Source organism: Phoxinus phoxinus (assembly GCF_949152265.1).
Source record: "Phoxinus phoxinus genome assembly, chromosome: 6".
In the NCBI taxonomy this organism is placed as follows: Eukaryota; Metazoa; Chordata; class Actinopteri; order Cypriniformes; family Leuciscidae; genus Phoxinus; species Phoxinus phoxinus.
This window is the reverse complement of record NC_136881.1, coordinates 36,632,639-36,647,154: the sequence shown is the minus strand read 5'-3', so window position 1 is coordinate 36,647,154 and position 14,516 is coordinate 36,632,639. Positions and strand designations below refer to the sequence as shown.

At 37.2% G+C, this 14,516-nt stretch overlaps 1 protein-coding gene across 1 annotated transcript in view; it reads right to left on the bottom strand.

Annotated features, from left to right (window-relative positions):
• The window catches only part of mast1a (microtubule associated serine/threonine kinase 1a), a 62,722-nt gene extending 60,763 nt beyond the window's left edge, over positions 1-1,959 (bottom strand). The window contains exon 1 of the mRNA XM_079616398.1: positions 1,219-1,959. Coding sequence (XP_079472524.1) covers positions 1,219-1,269 — 51 coding nt within the window. The 5' untranslated portion in view covers positions 1,270-1,959. The remainder of the gene's footprint in view (positions 1-1,218) is intronic.
• Between the last annotated feature and the right edge of the window lie 12,557 nt (positions 1,960-14,516).

Below are 14,516 nucleotides of genomic sequence, written 5' to 3'. Positions count from 1 at the left end.
TAGTAGGGACGTGTCCCTACCAATATCCAGTGACACTGATATATCCTTAGCAATAATTTTGATCAAAACTTAAAATATGTTATATATTGATGTCCCTGTCCCCACCAATTTCAAAATCAAACCTACGCCACTGCTTTAAAGGGGTAGTTCACCCAAAATTTTTAATTCTGTCTTCATTTACTCACCCTCATGTCATTTCAAACCTGTTAAGACTTTTGTTCATCTTCTGGACATAAATTAAGATGTTTTAATGAAATCTGTCCCTCCATTGACAGTCTACGCAACTACCACTTAGACGCTTCATAAAGAGATCGTAAAACTAATCCATATGAATCGAGCGATTTAGTCCTAATTTTCTGAAGAGACACAATCTCTGTATATGATTAACAGAAGCCTTTAATTTAGGCTTTAAGTCACATATAAACCTTCATCAACGCACACATCAGATATGGTAAACGGACGCTCAAGCATGCTTGCTTGACATGCGAGAACCAATGAGGTTCATTCTCGTGTTACGCAGCACATTTGAGCTTCAGCAAGAACCAATGAGGTTCATTCTCGTGTTACGCAGCACGTTTGAGCTTCAGCAAGAACCAATGAGGTTTGTTCTCGTGCTTTAAGCTTATTTGGTTGAGCTTTTCTTTATGTTTGCTGATCAATGTTCATACATGAATAAAAATTAAATCTGTTCATCATAAGATTATCGTCTATTCAGAAAATGTTACTCAACCATTCAATTCATATGGATTAGTTTTACTTTAGAAATGTTTTGAAGCATCAAAGTGGTAGTTGCGTAGCTGTCAATGGAAGGACATAAAGCTCTCAGATGTCATAAAAAAAATTGTGTTCTGATGATGAACGAAAGTCTTACGGGTTTGGAACGACGTGAGGGAGAACTAACCCTTTAAGGTGTTTTTGCTTGTTTTCTTGTCTTTCGGAGGCACTGAAAAGACATTTTCAACCGTTTTGTTGCTAACTTCTACCATTTTGCTCATTTAACTGACACGCCCTCCAAAGACACACCAGCCAATCCGATGTCCGCAACCCCCAACGCGCTAAATAATTGACAGACAGAGGGAGTTTCTGATTGGTTCCAGTCAAACAGCTGGGATTTCTCAGTCATGACAGGTAGTAGAGACATTTTAAAAGGGATGTTAAACATTAATAGCCTACAACAGCTTTAATGTGATCCAGTTTGTGAATAACAAAACATCTCACCTGCATCCTCCGCCGGCGGATGATCCCGGAGTCATCCATGGCATCGCTCATCGTGTCTGTCTGACTAAACCCCTTCACATCCAAGTCCACGTGGTGACAGACGCCTACAGCTGATGTTCACAAGTTTTCCTCCGTTTGCATTTCCCCCCCTTAGGTTGAGAAGATCATGGGCGTTGCAAAGCGATGCGCGAGACACATCAACAACAAACACACAGCTGATGGAAAGTAGCCTACACCAGTTAACGTTCACTGTTAAAAAAATAAACCGGAAAAAAAATCGTTTTATAATTGATTAAAACGCTCCGATCTCGGGTCAAAGTGCCTGGTTTTTACAGTCAGAAACGAGTAAAATATTCATCTTGAGTGCTATGTTCACTTTTTCTGTCCGCGCGGGCACGACCGAGGCGCGTCCTTACGGAGAGATCGAGGTCCTCTTTGGACATCTGGAGCACTAATGGACCACGGTCTGTCCCCCAGAGGACATCGCCATCAGATCATATTCGCTGGCTGGCAGCTGGATCAGTAATGCCATCATTTATGTGAAATGCATCCTGCTCTGATTGTTGCCGTGAGCTTCTTTCAAAAAAGAAATATAGCAATCATTCCTTCCTGTGGTACACTGATGAGTGCACGTGAAATCTGCACTGGATACCGCCCATGCTGATAGATCCAAATACACACTGTGTGTGTGGAGAAAATGCGCGTGTGTAAAAATGAATCTTCTCTCACTCTCAAGGAGAAGCACACATTAACCCTTTGAGCTCTGAGCTGATGTAGGTGGCGCTTAGCAGAAGTCAAATAAGTGCAGAGGGAATGTATTAATATCATGTTTTTTTGTGTAATGTATTTATTAAAAAATATCTTTATATATTGTGCCTAATTCCCCTTTAATAAATGCAATATATATTTAAATTAGAGCTGTGCAACGATTAATCGCATCCAAAATAAAAGTTTGTTTACAATATATGTGTGTACTGTGTATAATTATTTTTTATATATAAATACACACACATGCATGTATATATTTGAGAAATATTTGCATTTATATACAGTATATTTTTAATATAATTTTTATTATATATACATAGAAATATTTTATATATAAATAACACATTTTTCTTAAATATATACATGCATGTGTGTGTATTTATATATAAAATAATTATACACAGTACACACACATATATTATGTAAATAAACTTTTTTTTTGGATGCGATTAATCGTTTCACAGCTCTAATTTTATTATAATATATTTGTGTGTATATAACATTATGACCAGCCACAGGTGAAGTGATCCTCGCTTATATCAATAATAATCAATGTGTTGGATGCCGGAGAGATAGGCAGCAATAAAGATCTGAGGGACTTTGACAAGGGCCAATTTGATATGGCAAGGCGACTGAATCCGAGTATCTCTGAAACGCAAACGCTGTAAAAAATAAATAAATAGTTGTTTCAACTTAAAAAAGTAAGTGTTTGTGCTGCCTTCATTTTAAGTATAGTCAACTCAAATATCCAAGTTGTCACTTAGTAGGCTACAACTGCACATTTCGAGAATTTGAAGGCAGCACAAACACTTATTTTAAGTTAAAACGGCAAAAAAAAAATCACATGGCTTGTGGGTTGCTCCCGGTCAGCAGTGGTGAGTATTTACAGAGAAACAAGTGGTCTTAGGAGGGACAAACCACAAACCTGCGACAGGGGGTTGGGCTTGCAAGGCTCATCGATGTACGAGGGCAGTAAAGAAGGATATCCCATCTGATCTGAGCCAGCAGAAGGCTTACTATGTAACGGGTCACACAAAATTGTAATTATATGAGGATTGTGTCTCAACACAGTGCATCACACTCTGCTGTGTGTGAGGTGTGTAGCCGCAGATCAGTCAGAGAACCTAAGATGACCCGTCCACCATCGAAAAGCGTCTACAATGATCACGCGAGCGTCGGAACTGGACCTTAGAGCTGTTGAAGAAGGTCATCTGGTCCGATGAGTCCCGTTTTCTTTTACATCATGGCACCAGTGGGACGACGACAAGCCGGTGGAGTGAGTGTGACGCTCAATGTTCTGCTAGGAAACACTGTGTCCGGCCTTTTAATGTGGATGTAAATTTGACACGTGCCACCGACGCGAACATGATGAAGAGTTCAAGGTGTTTCCCTGGCCTCCAAATTCCCCAGATCTCAGTCCAATTGAGCATTTGTGGGATGTGCTGGACCAACAAGTTCGTTCCACGGCGGATCCACCTCGCAACAGGACTTGAAGGATCTGCTGTTAATGTCTTGATGACAGAGACCACAGGACACCTTCAGGGCTCCCGTAGAGTCCATGCCTCAGCGGGTCGGTGCTGTTTTGGCAGCACGCGGAGGACCAACCGCATATTAGGCAGGTGGACGTAATGTTTTGGCTCATAACCGATGTATATTGTGTATATTGCTGTATATATTGCATTTGAGATTATAAATTAAGGAAATAAGAAGATCTCCAGTCTTCCAATAGGAGCATGTAGACAAATTAAATGTTTTTCATTATGATATTTTATTGATATTTAGGCATATAATATGTATACTGTATGTATATATATATATATATATATATGTGTGTGTGTGTGTGTGTGTGTGTGTGTATATTTATATATGTGTGTGTGTGTGTGTGTGTGTGTGTGTATATATATATATGTGTGTGTGTGTGTTCAAGTTCATGTTCATGTTCAAGTGTATATGTATATATAAGAATAATGCAAAATATAGTTATATATGAGTGATTAATAAAATAGTGTATCAGCTGTATTTTAGACGTGTGTGTGTGTGTGTGTGTGTGTGTGTGTGTGTGTGTGTGTGTGTGTAAATATTAGACTTCCCCCTAAGCTAAGGCGTGGGTTCCTTGTTTAGTTTAGATGAAATCTGGTACCTTTTGCATTGACAGACAATGTGTTCCTTTGAACAGTGTTTAAGTGTTTAGAGGGAGGACTGTCCAGCTGACAATGGCAACAGTGTCAAACTAGTCTGCAGAACGTGCCGTATCCTAGAAACATGTCGGACGTTGAAATGAGGAAAAACAGCAGCTATTCTCTCTCTGAGCAAAGTCCATTATGACATCACAATGCAGCTTCACACAACCTTGGTGGGAATATCACAAAACCTGTCAAGAATGTGTCATATCTCACCCCAAAATCAAAAGAATGATATTATGCTGAAAGAAAATGAAGCTTATTTTAAGACAATTAAGAAATGTGATATTTATTTTATTTGATATAACCCAGTGTGTGTGTGTGTGTGTGTGTGTGTGTGTGTGTGTGTGTGTGTGTAAAAAATTGTAAACTACCCAAACACTATCTATCTATCTATCTATCTCTCTCTCTCTCTCTCTCTCTCTCTCTCTCTCTCTCTCTCTCTCTCTCTCTCTCTCTCTCTCTCTATCTATACAGGTTCAGACTATGCAGATTCAACTGAAAATGATGTCAATCCAGTGAGTTAATTTGCATGTGTTTCTTTTAACATTAAACGGCACACTTGCTCTCTCACATATTCTCTCACTTTCACACACACACACACACACACACACACACACACACACACACACACACACACACACACACACACACACACACACTGAAAAGCTGTAGGCAAACAGGATGCAATCAGCCATACAAGAAAAGATGCACCCACGAGGAATCTGTAATCAAAAGCTCTGCTGCCGTAGAAACCATTACATGAGAGAAAGACAAACATCACAGGAAACTACATCAAATCATCCACAAACACTGAGAAACACACCAGTGATCAGTTTATAATGCTTTTATATCAGCGCCGCTGCTCTCTCTCTCTATAAGAGCAGATCTTATGAACTCACTCGGTTCAACGCTTCTCATCTGATGAGTTGCAAACCAAAAATGGGCCGCAGATGTGTTATGATATGGTCACGGACAGTGGAGGAAAAGCAATGCTAAATGCTGATAATAAAATAATACTTAAGGGATAGCAGGCTTTGTAAAACAGAGGAGAAAATGCTATGGTATTTTGACGCTAAGGTTAAGGCCATTGAGACAAAACCAGTCCTTATAAGAGGAAGAACATGTGTACTGCAAAAGACAAAGCTGTGTGTGTGTGTGTGTGTGTGTGGAGTGTGCAGTTAAAGATACGCTTTGTAACTTTTTTTGTTTTTCAAAATTAAAGCAACACTAAGGAAGATTTTTTTTACCTTAAAATAATGTTTCCAAAATCGTATCGGTGGTTCATCGAGTCGTAACAGGGTGAACGGCACTTCTGCCTCCGCTTTGCGGTCCTATATCTGCTATAACCACACTATGCAAGTTTGCCAGATCGGGTCGCGTTTCTGTAGTTCTAATGAGTCATAAGAAAACTACAAATTTGACTTGCTTTACATCAAGCGCTACAATAGTCATTATTTCGTTTTTCTTCGTTTCTGATGTCGCAATACATCATACTTTCATAAAATCATGCATCATACTCTACCTTGTCTGTGGACATCGTTCAGTCCAAAGCCGGTGCTGGATAAACAACGAGCGTGTGTGCGACGGTAGGCTAAATTATTTGCGACAGCGGTAATGAACAATTCCGCTTCCAACCTGTAGTGCGACCGAAGAGGAAAAGTTCCTTGGTGTTGCTTTAAAGGTCCCATGACATGGGGTTATTATATTATTTTATAATGTTTCCTGGGTTGCCCTTATAATGTTAGTATGTTTTTTAGATAAAAAATAGTCATAATTTAGAAACAAAAGGCATTTTTCCTAGCCCAGTTTTAGCCTCTGATTTGAACGCTCTGTTTGAAGGGGCGTGTCTGTGTGAGACTTCGGTGTAACCGGCCACTGCTGTGATTGGCTGACATGCTTGCATATGAAATAGCTACTTATTACATGTGAAACTCTCTCGAATACTTTTACTACAGTTATTATACGTTTTTACTATTACAGCTATCGAGATTAACAAATCGTCAGAAGTTTTTAAAGTATTTAGATCTATTCCCATCACATAAAATGTTGCCGTGATGAGCATTGCGCAAGCAGATGAGTCTGTTGTTGATCGCGAGAATGAAGATCTTATCATTGCAACGCGGTTTCTGCACTCTCTCTGCTTTCCCCAATGCAAACACGAGGATGTACATACAGTAAGAGCTTCATGTGCAGTGTAACGTGCGTCATTGATTTCATAACGAGTTTGGCAAGTGTCCAGATAAACTCGATCGCGCTGTGTCCATGAGAAAATGAGCTAGGAAGTATAGGAACGCGTACGCGCGATTCCTACAAAGATTGTTCTTTGATCGCTTTCTGTATATAATTTATTCACAATTTAAATACGATTATTTTCATCCTACTAAAAGAAACGATGTGAAGTTTATATTTTAGTCACTGGCTTGACTTACTGAGGCATAAACAGCTGTATTGAACGATTTGAGAGAAAGATTACCTGTCTGAACTTGAACAATTACACATCAGAAATTGTTGCTCGGCTCGATCGATTTATTTTCAGACGTTCGTCGAGGCCAGCTCTATGACCCAAGTTGAGGAAACAGTCGTCGGTGAAATGTTTGCCGCAGACATGCAAAACTTTGGGGAGTTGTGTCGGCGCATTTCCAGAGAAAATGAAATGAATCCACTGGTTCTTCTGGGGCTTGGATGAAGGAACTAAAAAAAGGCTTCGGTGTTCATTTGTACATCCAATTATTGAGCAATTATTATGCTTCACTCGCTCAAAAGCCATGATATCTCCCGTGGACAAACTAAAATCGCGCGCACGCGTTCCTACTTCCTAGCTCATTTTCTCATGCGAGAAATATTCTCTGGGCGGGCAAAGCAGAGAAAGGGGAGGTAACATTTCCTCCGTATGACGTCATACGGAGGAGATTCAAGATCAGCCCGATTGAGCTTCCACTTTCTCAAAGGCAGAGAAAGATAGCAAAAGCTCGATTTATACCGATTGAAATTTCTAGAAATTTGGGGACCATATAAAGGCTAGGGGAACTCATATTAATGTTAAAAAACCTCAAAAAGTGAAAATTTCATGTCATGGGACCTTTAACAAAATTTTAAAAATTAGTCAAAATATCGTCAAATCCTTCTTCCACAATGTGTTTGTTGTACCCTGATTAACTAGGTAAGCCTATTATAAGTGTTTATACTTTTGACCTGACGGGATGGTTTTCATGGGAAATTGTGTACACGTCGCTCGCCCATATGTGTCTCGTCATATCCGTGAATAGAGAAAAGTTGTTTTATGTTTTATTAGTAGGAGGATAACCATCCACACAGTCACGCAAAGCTGAAGCACGCAAAGCTGAAAAACAATGTTTTTCTGCAAAATGCATGCAGTTTTGTTTTTTAACTACTAGAGGGACAAAAGTTACAATAGTGTACCTTTAAAGCCAAATTATAATGATCAAATTATTATAAATTATTATTATTATAAATATTATATTTTACATATACTGACTGGACACTTCAACATACAAGCACACATTTTACAGAGTCTTCACAAGCATGTGATTTACCATCAGGTGAAAGAATTAACATTGACATCTGTTGGTAGACAGTGGAAAAGACATTGTCTTTGGTCTCATTGAATATCCAAGGTGTTTTCACACTTTAAAAAACAAAACAAAATACCGTACAACAAAGCAAAAAAAAAAAAAGCAATTGCATCCAATAATGAGTAAAAAGGTAATACACTGTTCCAAACAAAGCCAAGTCATTATTGGATGAAATGTATTGTATGTTTATTTCTTCCTGAACTCAAAGCCATAAATTACTGCTTATCAAATTGGAAATTCATCCTAATGACTACAAAGAAGTCTCTTTCCGTCACTAAACGCCGTGTCATGCGATGAATTGTTCTTGAAGTGAGTTGGCGGCGCAATAATGCCTAAACCCGACAGTGCCAAGAACAGACTGTTCTCCTCAGCCTCGGCTGGTGTGAGTTACTGACACACATCATTAGATTTCTCACAGGTAAATTAATCAAAACATTTGTTTTTGCTCCATTACGACTTCATAAAGAATGGGAGTCAATATGAAATCTAATTAATTTAGTTACAATATATATATATAGCCTATGAATTGTAGATGCACCTCCAGTAATACTCAATCCATTAACTTCCCATTCTCATTTACTATAATCAAAAATATTTTGTCATAATGCACAGCTAAGAGTGATGGAGAAAAAACAGTTATCCAATTAGTAATATTGATTGTGAGAAGCGGGTCTCAGTACATCAACGACAAACAGGATTAAGGGTTTAATGTGTTTCCTGGGTCACCTGATTATTTACAGCAGCGCGGCCTTGACTGACATCACCTGTTAATGTCCTCGGTCAGATCAACCAGCATGAAGTGTTTAAAGAGTCTATTATATATATACAGTATATATATATATATTTGTAACATTCTATACACGAAGACAAAACTGTAACACTTTACAATAAGGTTTACTCTCTTGTGCAACTACCTTAGTTAACATGAACTAATGATGAACTGCACTTTCAACATTTACTAATGCATTATTAAAATCAAAGGTTGTATTTGTTAACGTTATAGTTAATGCACTGTGAAATAACATGAAAAAATATGAACAGCTAGATTATTATTAACTAGCATTAACAAAGATGAATAAATACTGTAACAAATGTATTGCTCATTGTTAGTTCATGTTAGTAAATACATTAATGTTAACTGATGAACCTTATTGTAAAGTGTCACCGACAAAAGTTTAGAAACTTGATTGAATGCATGCAAATAGTTTTGTCGAATTTTTTTCCTATGCATTAATGTATGATTTTTTCCTTTTTCATCATTTATTTTCTATTTATTAATTGTTCATCTTTTTTTTTTTATGGATCAGTTGGACAAAAATATAATTTATAATTTATTTATTTATAAATTAGCAGTTTATAAATATGTATTGTTCCTATTTATTTATTTAACTTTTTAACTGTTTACTTCTTATTTGTTTATTTTAAACTTATTTATTTTATTTTGAAGTCCTTCAATGCTGTTTAAAATAAATGACAAAATCAAATTTGCAGTGTTACTTATTTGTATGTTTCTAATTTTACTTGTTACTTTAATGTTGAAAATCTTATATTTTAATTTTAATAGAACCAGATAGAGAAAGAAAGTCATCCAGCATACATGCAAACTTTTTAAAATACAGATTGTATTAGCAGGGTTGTGATCTTACAAATATAGAATAGCTTTGATTTGTTTAAAGGGGACCTGTTATGCAAAATTCACTTTTATTAAGTGTTTGAACACAGATGTGTGTCCACAGTGTGTAAACAGCCTATAATGGTAAAAATCCACCCACTCATTTTTTTTTTATGCCCCCTGTGGTGAAAATCAAGCAATGTGGTGTTTTAAATATCCTTCAAGACAAACTATGTGCAAATTCATAAGTCGACAGCATTGCTGAGTATTTTCTGCTTAAAACTGCAGTGAACCAAAGACAGTCTCAAAAACACGGTTTGAAATCGCTGGTGTTTCTGACGTCACACTACCTTGTAACCAATCACGTCAAAGTGTGATCGTCAACGAGTGGATCTCTGAGCTGCTGTGAGTGAGTGGAGGCGGGGCTCATTTGCATATTCATAGAACCTATGAATATGCATATTCATATACTAAATGAGTCAAAGGTGTACAGTCAAGCTATTTTAAGGCATGAAGACATTGTTTTTGTTTAGTTATTGCATCTAAAAGTTGTAACTTCTGCCTGAGTCTCTCCATCATTTTCCGACTCCGGGTCAAACATGTAATGCTGAACACCGCTACTGACGATTTCTGACTTTTTGGCTGCGTGAGATTCTCCGGTTTTGTAGTCGCCATAGGATCTGAAGCACGAGCTGTAAAGGCTCCGCCCTCTTCTGGAAAGGAGCAGCAGATCATTTGCATTTAAAGGGGCACACACAAGAACGGCGTGTTTTTACTCACACCGGGGCAAATTGGGGCAAATTTGACAAGCTATAATACATTTTCTGTGAGGGTATTTTGAGCTGAAACTTCACAGACACATTCTGGGAAACTAAAGACTTATATTACATCTTGTGAAAGGGGGCATAATAGGTCCTCTTTAAGGCCAGTGGTTTCTGTGACATTATTTTTGAGGGGACACGCACACACACACACACTAAATTAGCTCCTACTTCAGAGCATGGTTTAAAGGATTAGTTTAAAAAAAATTCTCCATTTAATGGACTTCAATGGCAACCATCTATCCCAATGTTCAAAGAATGTTCAAATGTCCGTCTCAATGCAGCTTTAAAGTCTCTACACGATGCCAGTCGAGAAATAAGGGTCTTATCCATCGAAGCGATCGGGTTCAAAAGGTATCGCGTCATATCATCTGTCTAAGTTATTTGTCTGTGTACACCGGTTCAAAAATGCAGGGAAGGGAGAAAAACTCCATCTCATTTTCTCCTCCAACTTCAAAATCGTCCGACATCTTTGTTTTAATGTATTATTATTATTTAATTTTTATTAGTAACCTTTCCAACGTGATGAGATAATACATCTCAGAGATGGTACAAGACGGGCATTTGTGGTTAAAAAGTATATATATATTTAGAAAATGACCGATCGTTTGGCTAGATAAGACCCTTATTTCTCGACTGGTCTCGTGTAGAGACTTTGAGACGGCATTGAGACGGACATTTGAACCTTCTTTTGGACATTGGGATAGATGGTTGCCATTGAAGTGTAGCCATTGAAAAAACATTCTGTGTAGAAAAATCCTGGAATGTTTTCCTCAAAAACCTTAATTTCTTTTCGACTGAAGAAAGAAAGACATGGACATCTTCGATGATATCTGTAAATTATTAACAAAACATTTTTTGAAAGTGAACTAATCCTTTAACTCAACACAATAGGAGCTACCAGTGATGCAAATGCACGCTGATTGGTCGAATGAATGCCAAACGAAACAGCACCTGCCATTATTAAAATGCAGTGTAAACGCACAGTTTACATATACTCCACGAACATGGAAAACAGGGATAGATGGACCTTTACGCAATGGAGTTGTCGAATGTCGAGCTTGAATGGCATCATTATTGGCCAGCTTACTACTGGCAGTGCGAATGCAACCAGGAAAATGGCAACCTAGGGTAAAATGTTGTCCTTGGGGGACATATAACTTTAGTTCCTATAACTGCCCGGTGCGAAAGCCCCTTAATAGTGTTAGCGTGAGACTTCCTGTCGCTCAAATCCCTTCTCAGGATTACAGAGCCTCCCTTAAAAGAATTAAACTCAGACGTGTCTGACTGTGCGATCCCGGTTTAGCTGACCTCTGTTGGGCTATCTGTGCCACTTCCCATTGACGCACACAGACTAATTTAGGGATTTGGTGTGTGTCATGAGAGCGGGATGGGGTTAGGATTATAAAGGAAGGAACACAGACCTCATGAATGGACGTGTGTCTCAGTGGAGCCTGAAACTTGACTGATATTATACCCGTTACCTGTGAAGCTACTTCAACTTCTGTATCTTCAACTCTCCCGAAGGAACTGACGGGAATCATGGAGTCTGTGTCGCATCCGCTACCTCGCGCAGAAGGATCCGTACCACCACGGAGAGCCCTAAAGGTCCCGGTTCGCGGGGCCTCCTCACATTTCGTGGGCTCCGCCATTGTCATCCTCTCCTCTTACGCTGTAGCGACGCTGGCTATGAACTGTGGGAAAAAAATCCAGGATCAGCGAATGGGCGCTTTAAAAAACTGAAGCAAGAACAGTTGTGCAGGACTCGGAGCACTTCAGCTCTAATGGCTCATAATGGAATTGCCTTATGACTCTAGAGTCAGTGCATGTGTGTATGAGCGGATGTTAAGAGTGTCTGCCGGCTCTGTCCGTGCTGCTGAAGACACATAACAACTAATAGAGATGATGTTATCATCATGTTGTTTAAGTTTACGCCCTGGGACAGCATGAATGGATTCAGGAGGGCATCGGAGGAAGCATCATTACTGCGGACGGTCAGCGCCGCGGAGAAGCAACGTCCACTACAATTTCACAAATTATTTTTTTCTTCTGAATATAACGTCTCTAGAGAGACCCATGACTAAAGAATTCATTTGTAAAGTTAATGTTTCATTTGCAATTTCGATAATAAAGACATTTAATAATTTCATTGTTTTTTGTCTGTACTTATTGATACATCTTGACAGATTGTTATTTTAGTATTATTCATATTATAGCATTATATTATATATAATACTATTGTAGTATTTATTTATGTTTTGAATTCGCTTTTATTTTTTTTGAATCTTCATTTTAATTTTAGTTTCAGTTTTAATAATTTTGTTATGTGCTTTTGACATTTTAATATTTTTAATATTTGGCTTTATATTTATTACAGTTTTTAGTAATACTTTAGTAATACTTCAAATTTACCCTTTTATTTGGGGTTTTCTTCAAGTATTTTTATTTTATTTTTATTGCAGCTTTGTTTCAATAAGGAAAACTAATTTTAATAGTATTAGTTAACAATAACAACATTGATAAATACATATTTAATTAATTAGTGATTGTGTATTCAAAAAATATCTTATTCACATTGTGCCCTCAATTAATAAAGTTACAGAAAAAGACAACCTGCCTGTTTGATCTTACTTAACAGAGGGTTTAGAATAGAATAGAATAGAATAGAATAGAATAGAATAGAATAGAATAGAATAGAATAGAATAGAATCAAGGTTTTCAGCCTGGGGTTCAGTGAAGGTATAATGATATAAAATAATTTCAACATTAGAAGATGTGACCTGACTTGGCATAAATTATAGATGAGATAAATCAGGTTAAGGTTGTTATTGGTCTAATTACATGAAGGTCCACGACCTAACTAATGAACACACTGTTATTATTGGATTAAATGCTGTAAAGACTAAAGTAGAATAGACTAGAGCAGGGAAGAATAAAATAAATAGCATATTACCATATAGACAAAAGCAGATCTTCATCATCATAATCATCACCATGAAAATATTAATTAATTAATACAGCAAATCCACATCCAATTGTTACGTATTCATTTCTGTAGAGGACTAGAAACATTTGGCTATTAAAATGTGTTTTTTTGTTGCTGCACTTAAAAAAATAAAAATAAATCAAGAGCAATTATTTTTCCACCAGCAATTCAGTGACAAATCTCACATGTGCATGTCTACAGCACTTTTGTTGTAGGCTATAATATGCTACAGTGTTTATTATATTATGGTAATTTATTATGTTTTGTTTATTTTATTATAGTTTTTCCATTTATGTTTATTGTATTCATAAATTCTGTACTAATATGTAGCCTGTGTTATTCTAATAATAAAAATATGTATTTGTAGGCCTAATGGTTATGTGCTGATAGCCGATATCCTCATATTTGTATTATTAGCCTATTTGTACGCATTATTATACCAGGTGTTTTTGTTCTAAAGTGCATTAATTGATTTACATTTATCATCACACCATGGCTGCGACCCGAAATCTTAAAAATGCTGCCTTTGTTTGGAGGCACGTCCCAATCCAATGGTTTCACTTTCTGTCTCCTGAAGATACACTTCATCTGGTTGATTTGTGAAGGATCCTTTGCTGCTTTGATATCCCACAATCTCCACAATCATGTAAGCTACTTTCAGTTTCAGTGGAGCTAAACAAATAAAATAAAGATGGCGTATGACAGCTGTGGTTGGTGGTCAATTTGTGTAAATGTACATTTTTGATAAACATTTTCCACTTCTGATGTCATTATTAGCACAGGTGTGTTTGCGGAAGTGTTTTCTCGATTAAACGTGACGCACATAGCCTAAATTCTCCTCCCCCTTAACTACACTGTGTCACTCGGTCACATTTTAATTTATACTTTACCTTTGCAGTTTATATAATCCACACATCTCAAATATTTCAACAGGGTATCTTCCTTTATTATTATTCATTAATAAACAAACAAACAAACAACAAGGGCAGATCCATTGAGCGCTGCTTCGTAAGCGGTCACCTTTAATGTTCCTCATATATTATGATGCTTTGGAATAAATTTAGAACATTATATGTGAAATATGTGTATCTATTGTATTATTACATGTATAATTCTGGAAAAAAAAAGATTAGAAGATTAAAAATGAAAAGATTTATTTCCTTGCAGCCTCGTAACTTATCCTACAGGGGGTGGAGCTGAGACGCGAGTAAAGGAAGCGAGGAAAGGTTTTTATTTATTTATTATTATAATTACTTTATTGAACAATATTAACAAACACAATTGGCCTGGTACTGGAAGCTAGGAAAGGTAACGAGGATGCAGAAATAAGAAATG